The sequence below is a fragment of the Bactrocera tryoni genome, chromosome 4 (genome assembly GCF_016617805.1).
Source record: "Bactrocera tryoni isolate S06 chromosome 4, CSIRO_BtryS06_freeze2, whole genome shotgun sequence".
Classification (NCBI taxonomy): Eukaryota; Metazoa; Arthropoda; class Insecta; order Diptera; family Tephritidae; genus Bactrocera; species Bactrocera tryoni.
Window position 1 is genome coordinate 58,663,812 of NC_052502.1, and position 8,844 is coordinate 58,672,655.

General features: G+C 37.7%; 1 protein-coding gene across 1 annotated transcript; it reads right to left on the minus strand.

The window, feature by feature from the left end:
* Positions 1–1,462: 1,462 nt before the first annotated feature.
* On the minus strand, positions 1,463–5,378 carry LOC120775209 (transcription factor btd). Its single transcript, XM_040105273.1, has 2 exons — positions 3,349–5,378; positions 1,463–3,221 (listed from the first exon to the last, which is right to left on the minus strand). The coding sequence occupies exons 1-2, from the start codon at positions 4,038–4,040 to the stop codon at positions 1,691–1,693; spliced, it is 2,223 nt and encodes a 740-aa protein (XP_039961207.1). The 5' UTR covers positions 4,041–5,378; the 3' UTR covers positions 1,463–1,690.
* Between the last annotated feature and the right edge of the window lie 3,466 nt (positions 5,379–8,844).

The window sequence follows — 8,844 nt, forward strand, 5'->3', positions numbered from 1 at the left end:
ATGTTGGCCAATATATGGTATGCGGCATAAAGTCACCTATAAGTTTGGAAATCGTTGGGTTAGTTACATACATACATGCTTGTATGTATATGGAAACTAAAGGAAGTGTTGACCCGATTGAACCCATTTTTGACACACAGACATACCATTGTCAGAAAAAGATTATCGCTGATAACCAATTATATATCTCACACATTGACCGATATTTGTGGTAAAAAATCAACTATTATTATTTTGTACTCTGGGAAAAAGAACTCAGGTGGAATTTAAAATTGTGTTTTATGGTTGCAGTTCGATTTCGCCCATTTTCGCACTGTGACATAAGAATATTAGAAGAATGTTATATATAGAATTTGGCTGAAATGGGTAGAGCAAGTCCTGGGATATGTTATTTTACCTAAAAGTGGGCGTTGTCAAGCTGAAAATATGGACACACACTACTCACAAAAGGTGTGACAACTCGTAGAAAGCAATAAGAATGAAAATGGAGCTTTTTTGACTGAAATCTCAACATAACTTAAGGGGCTATTCTAGTCTAGAAATTTGAAACTATCAAAAAACAGAACTTTTTTTACGTACTTCAAACTATCGAAGTGACAAATAATTTTTAAAGTTATATAACATTTGAAAAATTAATTTTCAAACGCGTTTCTCCCAAAATACTTTGTTCTATGCAGTTGCCAGGATATCCTAAGTTATAAAGAGGCGATTTACTTGAAATTTCGTGAAAATATTTTGTAGATATATCTACATATTTCATTAATCAATAAAAACTGAAAATTTCTGATTTCTAGTATTCTAAAACAAAATTGGGAAAGTTAAATAAGTCGTAAACACATCAACTTTTTTCTGCGTAGCCGCCATTTTATATATTTTTTTCAGATTTGTAAGCTCATATGATAACAAAATTTGTACTAATCAAAGATCTGCTTTATTTTTGAAATGACCGCAAAGATACAAAACGTGACGACAAGAAGCAATTTTCACCTCCCTCATACATAATTTTATGAAAATTTATTAAATCTTTTAAATGTATTTTGTGGTAAAAATAATAGCACCTTCGGTTACAGGAGAGACGAAAGTGAAATATCTTTGCTTCACAGTAAAAGGCGAATAGGAGATCAACTAATGATGTGCTGCTAAAATCGTCGACTCTATAAAATCTTTAGAAACAAAAAAATGAAAGTTAGATTTTTAATGCAAGTCGAGTTTTTATTTTATTATTAAGTAAGTGTTATTATATATGGACTTTTACTTATTATCACCTAGAAAACATGTTGAATGAACATAACAAGATTGAGATTATTATTTTTCTATTACATTATTACATACATATATACATTTGTAATTCATAATTAATAACATATGCTTATATTTACAATGAATCCTTTCAATTTAATACTAATACTATTCAATATAAATATGTTTAAACATTTTGAAAATTGAACGAACTATTCAAACAAAAAATTATACAATCATAAAAACTTAGTACTGTTAATTAAACTTAGACAACAACAACGAAAAGCCACTTTGTAATGAATATATTTTGTATATAATCTCAACTATATTGGAACATTAAAAAAAAACAAAAATCTAATCAAATCAAGATTTACATAAGCAGCCAACTCTAAGTCCTATTGAATTCAACGCTAACATAATGGGATTGATTTGTCAATACTCGCATCGGTACTTAGGCGGTGGCATGTGAGTGCTGATACGCGGCTGCTGTCGCCCAAGGATTATGCGCGTGGTGGTGGAAGGCGCCGGCACTGGCATAGCCCGAACTTGCACTGAAATCCGGATAGGCGGTATACTCGGATTTCATGTGCAGCAGACCAGGATATGTGTGCGATGTAGTGGAGTGTTGTAGGTGATGATTAACAGGGGAGGTAGAACCGTTGGAGTCACCGGGCGAACTCATGGTAAGCCCATACTCGGCGGCCAATTGCGACTCACTTTGCATTGCGAGCGCCGCATAATGTTGGCTACTCGTTGCTGTTGTCGTTAAACTCGACTGCATGTGTGGTGGCTGTTGTTGCTGCTGGAGGTTAGGCGTTGCAGCTGTTGAGGTAGTTTCAGTATTGGTGTTGTTATTGCTAGCAGGACTGCCCTGCATTGACTGTTGTTGCTGTAATATGGCACTGCGACTAATTTGTTGTTGTTGTTGTTGATGCTGATTACTTGTATGGCTGTTCCACAAATCAAACGAGGCGCTGCTCGACAAAGGTGACGCTAAGGACGCAGAGGAATTGGAAGCTGCTGACTGTTGCTGATGTTGCGATCCAGAATGTTGTTGCAAACCTCCACTATAGAGGCCAGCACCAGAAAGTGGATGCGTATGGTGGAAGAGCGATGTGCTTTGGTGGTACAAATTCGAATAAGCATTGTAGCCGCCCATGGTATCTGGTTGTTCTGTCTTCATTTGCAGTTGTGTCGGTGCTGATGTTGACGCTGCGAGTCTAGTCGCGGCTGTGGCTGAAGGAGTAAGCGGCTTCGTCGTAGCGTTGCTGCTGTTATTATTACTGATTATATTTGCCGACGACGAAACACTAGACTGACTCGAAATAGATGACTTTGAACTGTTGAGACTGCTGCCAGTCGGCGTTGTCTTTTCCTGTTGATTTTCCGTAGCTTTCTCCGGCTTCGCTGCCGATGATTGTTGTTTAGCTTCTGCTGCAAGCGCTTTCTTACTTTTTTTGTCCTTAAAGTGCGTCTTTTTATGCTTGCTCAAATGATCACTACGAGAAAATTTCTTCGAGCAGATTGGACAGGCGTACGGACGGTAATTGGTATGCGTACGTCCGTGACGTTGCAACTCATCAGAACGGGAAAAACGTTTTCCGCAGGTCAGGCACAAAAATGGCCGCTCACCGGTATGCCAACGCAAATGTGTCTTCAAGTGTGATGCTTTGCCATAGAGTCGCTCACAGCCGGGTATATGACAGATATGTTGCTTTCTACCACGTTCATCTGGACCAACAATTGGCGGCAAGCCGGACATTTCGTTCGCACAATTGGGGCATGTGCAACGAACTGAGCGACGCTGCAGTTGTGTCTGGAAGGCGATGTCGTCAAAGTTGAAACTTGGATATGCCTGACTCGACCAGGGCTGATAAAGTCGATCCTGGTGCGAAAACCAAGCACCGGCGGCTGCAGCCGAAGCAGACATGCCAACGTTGCCGTAGTAATCCGAGGCGTATTGAGCGTACGGAAATTGTGTACTAGAGGTGAGAAAAATAGAAAAATTTTAAAATTATAAAACGGAAATGCAAAAACGAAAACTCTACACTCAAAACTGAACTATATTTTATACTAAAATAAATAATACATTTTGCTAATACAACTTACCGTGTAGGCAACGCTGCTGCCGCTGAATAAGTGTTCCACGAATAGGCTGCACTTGCAGCCGCAGCTGCGCCTAAATCAGGATTCGATGCAGCGGCTGCGGCTGCTGCAGCTGCGCTAGCATGTGCCGCTACAGCCTGAGCTGTCGTCGGTGAGCCGGAAAGTGGCGACACCGACGATGAGGTTGCCGATGCAGGTGGACTCGAGGAAATCGAGGCAAATGACTGGGCGGGCGATGGAAATATGCTGGTTGGCGAGACAGACGCCGATGAAGGTCCCGAATGTTGACTCGATATCGGCGAAGCCGTACCGGTAGAGGATGATTGTGGCGGATATTGCATTTCCATTTTCATGGCAAGTGCACTGCAAGCGTCTGTGGAGGATGCTGCTGTTGCAGATTTTTGTCCATAAAGCGAAGTGAAATTGCTGGCGCTTGTAGTGAAACCGCCGAGATGTGTGTTGCTAGCGCTAGCGTTGTTACTCATTTGGCCAGCCAATGTTGAAAAATGTGTCGCAGATTGTGTAATTGTAGCTGCTGCTGCGGCGGCAGAGGTTAATGATGTAGCAGCACCAGGCTGTTGCTGTTGATGTTGGAGATGATGATGATTACCACCGATGGATGGCATAGTTGCGGCGGCAGCGGCAAGTGAGGCGGTTGTGTAGGGATTTAAATAATTGCAGGCAGCGTCAATCATTTTTATGGTATTATTATAATATTAGTTTACTAATATGCCGCTTCACTGATTTGTTAAGTATTTATTTAATATATACACTTCTTTCACTTTTATTTCTTTAAAGTTTAATCGTCTTCTTTTTTATAGTAATTGTCATTGCTCTCACATGTGTCTTTGTTGTTTTGATTTTATTTTGTCTATTATTTATTATGTTTTACTTTTATTCGCTCTTCTTACTTCAATATGGCACACTTTACACTTGTTATCATCACACTATGATTATAGGCCCTCGTTCGTAGTCGGTAGCGGGTGCACTATATAATTACGTGTTCTGTCGTTTTATTAAAGCTACACTTGCGGGCAAAAGCGATTTGCTCCTTTTCTTCATTCCTTTTTGAGTCAATTTTCTTTCACTTACTTCTGCACAAATGTTCACTGTTTTGCTCTTATTTCTTTTGAAGCACAATATTCAATATTTTAATTTTTCTGTTATTCCAAATAATATCGTTCGCACACCAAAGTCGGATCCAAAAAGCACAAATGCACTAATCAATATTTTTCATAATTACAAGCTATGTCCAAATTGTTGCTTTGGATATATACCTGTACGTTGCCGTTATAAAATTGTTCAGCCGATACCGAAATGTTGGCCCAGTTGTTCGCAAATTCTTATTTTATTAACTGTGACTGTTGTTGCTACCATTAACTTGATATAATTCGCAAAAACTTTGTGTCCGATGATGACGATGGTTGTGGACTCGAATATATGGGACGTCCACGGACGTGCATACAAAATAATGATGACGATCACAATGACGACGTTCCGTAAATTGCGCCGCAAACGCGTTCACTGCAATAATTACTGGGCTAGTAGTGTTGACGCTGAGTGTAGCTGTTTGTCGCAGAAGCTGAACACTGTTGTGCATGGAGATATCACGATACAACGATACTACGTACTACGTACTACCAACACTAATTATCGTTGCCGACTGAATTCCAAAACGCAGCGAGAGAGTCCAAACAGTGCCAAACGACCGAACGAACGTAGCACGAAAATCCAAAGACGAGTCAAGGCAACACAGAAAGCAATCCAACAAATACAAGCGGTGTGTATGCAGGGGAAATTGCTTACACAAATGAGTGAGTGTGAACGTGCGTGGCTCACTGTTGCGGATTGGTGGTGGTTCATAGGGTATTTATGTATGTATATTTGTAGTTGCTTAGTATTTTTGGTGGTTGTTTCTTGTCCTAGGAATATGTTGTTTGTATGAATGTATGTACTTATGAGCAACTCTACACTCGACGAACTCAGTGTCGTAGAGTCAATAGTTCAAGGTGTGGTGCGACTATGAGGTACATATGTATGTATGTATAGTGCGTTGTGTCGCGTTAGACGGTGCTGTAGAGAGTGATACAAGTTTAAATTCACTGCGTGTATTTTATTAACTTGTACACACATATGTATGCGTAGCACGTAGCGGTTGTGGTGCGAGCGAAATAGCAATAGTCGCAGTCGCGGCAGCATAATGGAAGGATTACTGTGAGAGCACGTTTGCAGCAGGCATTAGGTAGCGTAGCAGCAAGTACCATTTACCAAAATTCGGAAAGTATTAATTTATTGCTTGCTGCTGGCTGCAGACGTTTTACTGTTTAATAATGTCTCTTTCTTACCTCCAAGGCATTATGCGCTAATCTTTGTCGGACTAACTGACAGACAAGCGTCCTGCTACCTGTACGATTTGTTATTCCATAAGTAAAACGGAGCCTTATGCCAAATTAATTCTATATAATTTTAAAAACTATACCAAACAACTCCACACTCTCATTTGCTTGTGTAAGTTCAAACATACAAACAATTATACTTTTTAATTTTGGTGTTACTTTTACTTTTCCATTCCATCCCTTTACAACGTAAACAATCAAATGTTAGAGTTAATGGCACTTCGCCAAAAAAGACAAAACCCGGCGACATATTGAAGTGCATGAATAGTTTTTTGAAAATATGAACATTATGTCAGTTCATATGTTGACCTTCAATTCTAGGTCATTTTACGCGAAGATGTTTAAGGATGCAAATTTTGTAACAATCGGCGTTTTATAACCTTTTTTTTGGTGTGTAGAGTAAAGTAGTTCTCAAAAATACTTATGAATGCTTAGAACAATCTACATGCGTTAACATCCATGCATTTCTACTTATTTTTACGTCGTTAGGCTATTAATGTGCTTTAAAAGCTTCCGAAAACTAAAAATTTATGCTTGAATCTACTTGTCCAGTAAAGGATTTTAGAAAAGCGCACTAATTTTTAATATTTTTAGTAAAACACAAACATAAAACCATGGTAACCACGGATCATTCTAGAATTGATTGATTAATATTTTATTGTTTGACTTAGGGCTCAATAATATTGAAGACATCCTGATATAATGTAAAGATTTTTTAATGTTGAAATAACAAATCCTAAACAATAAATAACACGTGCCTCTCTTGAACATATGTATGTATGTATGTACATATGCATACATATCTCTCAATATTCACTCACACTGACGACATAAAAAACCAAATGTAATACGAAGAAAACGAATAACATGCATAGACATGTAAAACTTTTAAAAATTAAACATACGTAGCAAGACATACATATTACGTATGCAATAAAAATATTAAAAGCCAAAGAAAAAAACGATTGCAACAAATAATGAAAAAATGGGAAATAAAGCACACAAATTCGAATTGAAATAAATTTTGTGGTTGCGGTCCAATGAAATAACTGTATTTAAAGGGGCGTTACCAAACACCGATGTAGTAGCAACAACACCAAGCATTGCCGTACAGCCGCAACAGCTGCTGGCACCGACTAATAATCACAGCTGCAAGCATACAAGGGTATTTGTGTATGAGAGTGAGAGAGAGACAGTGAGAAAATGAGCATAAGACTTAGCGGAGAGACGATGCCTTAGCATTAGTATTGTTGTTACACCACTCAATTTTGACTGACCTCCTCCACGCCATCCCTTATTTCCACCCACACTTGAATGAGGCATCACTCCACGTGCTAGCTCCATTTTATACTTATACTTGGCATAGGTGTTGCCTATCGAACTATCAGTTTCACACATATAGTACATATGTACGTATGTATGTTATTTATATACATTTGCACATATTTTTAACTAAAAAATTAATATTCTAAAGATGATGGAAATATGAAGCATGAAACTGTATAAATATGCTCAAAACTTTTAAACATTATACATATGTATGTATGTATGTATATATTATATCTTATATCCATACGCAAAATATAATGGAAGAAATCAAAGCTTTTGTAACCACCAAAAAACAACTTATTAAAATAATTATTTAAGGCTATGCATGTCCGCATTAAAATCAAGAATAATTATATGGATCAAGCCTCACCCTGGTTTGCTATTCTACCTTCAGATATATTATTCATTAACTATGTATGTGCTCTAAAGTGCAAACTTTCAGCTTAAATATGTGCATATGTATGTATGTATGTATGTATGTATGTGCATATGTACATATGTACATATATCGAAAGTCTTTAATGTGACTCAAATTTGTATTTATATGGTTAACTTAAGTGCTCTTCTCGTAATCTGCTTAGATTTGGCAAAGAAAATACAACTCCACAAGCAACAGTCTCCATCTTCACTTATGCCTGCTCTCACAATCATTCAAAACAATTGACTACGCTAACCTGTAGCTTCAATTGACCGTGCCCACCAAATGCTGACTGCTCCCAAGTATAAAGCAGGCCCGGCTTGCCCCATACTCAAGCGTACCTCCAGTTGTATGGCCAGACATTCGGTTACGAGTCGTTCTTGTAATTGTGAAGCTAATGGCGTGTGCGTAACATATAATGAAACGGAAGATACAATCATACCGAAACTGCTTGCACTTATCGTATTTAATGGAATGCCTTTCACACCCATATGATTGAAGTGGAAAACACAAAAAGCTCGTAGTACAAGCATCTAACAAGAGCGAAACGAACAGTAACCAAAATAGAGATGATAAAAAAAAAGAGTTCATCTTAACGTTGTTATTGTTGTTAACAAGATTTATGACGACTGGGCTGATTGAATGTCTGCTGACTGGCCAAATGAATGCTTGAATGTTTGAATGCCTATGTCTGCTTCTGATTTGGTAGCAAGTTGAAATGCTTGGCTCACTTTCACAAGGAGCTTCATTGGTATCGGCTGTAGTGAGTATGTATGTAGTATGATTGATAGTAATCAATTATTGTTGTAGCTATTTGTTAAAATACTGCGGCGCATGGAAGTGGGCAGTCAGTGATCTATGGGAAATATTTTGCGTTAAAACTAGGACAGTGGTTGGAAAGTTTGTAGTGCTGTTGAGGATTTTACGCGTGCTTAAGATCATAAATTAATGATTAAACACTCAAACACATATACATATGTAGCTATGTACATACATACATACATACATATGTATGTACACATGTTACGGGTGTATATCTTATACGACTCCTTTTTTGTGTACTTTGGCCTTATGTACAGATTAACAGGTCACTTGTAGAAGCTGTGTATTCATCAATTTATAGGTACTTCGTCATGCATTTTACTTGTGAGCCAATTATCAATGCTCAGAGCTTTATAAGCCCTTTATACAAAATACCTTTTTATTGCCTTTTCTTAATTTAAATGATGCAAAACATTGATTCAATGAAAAATTGGTATTGTTGTTATTGTAAAAATTAGTATTTTTTTAATAAATCATTAAAGTTTTATTTATTGAAAATTATGCTACCAAAACATTTTAAGATCTCTTTCAATG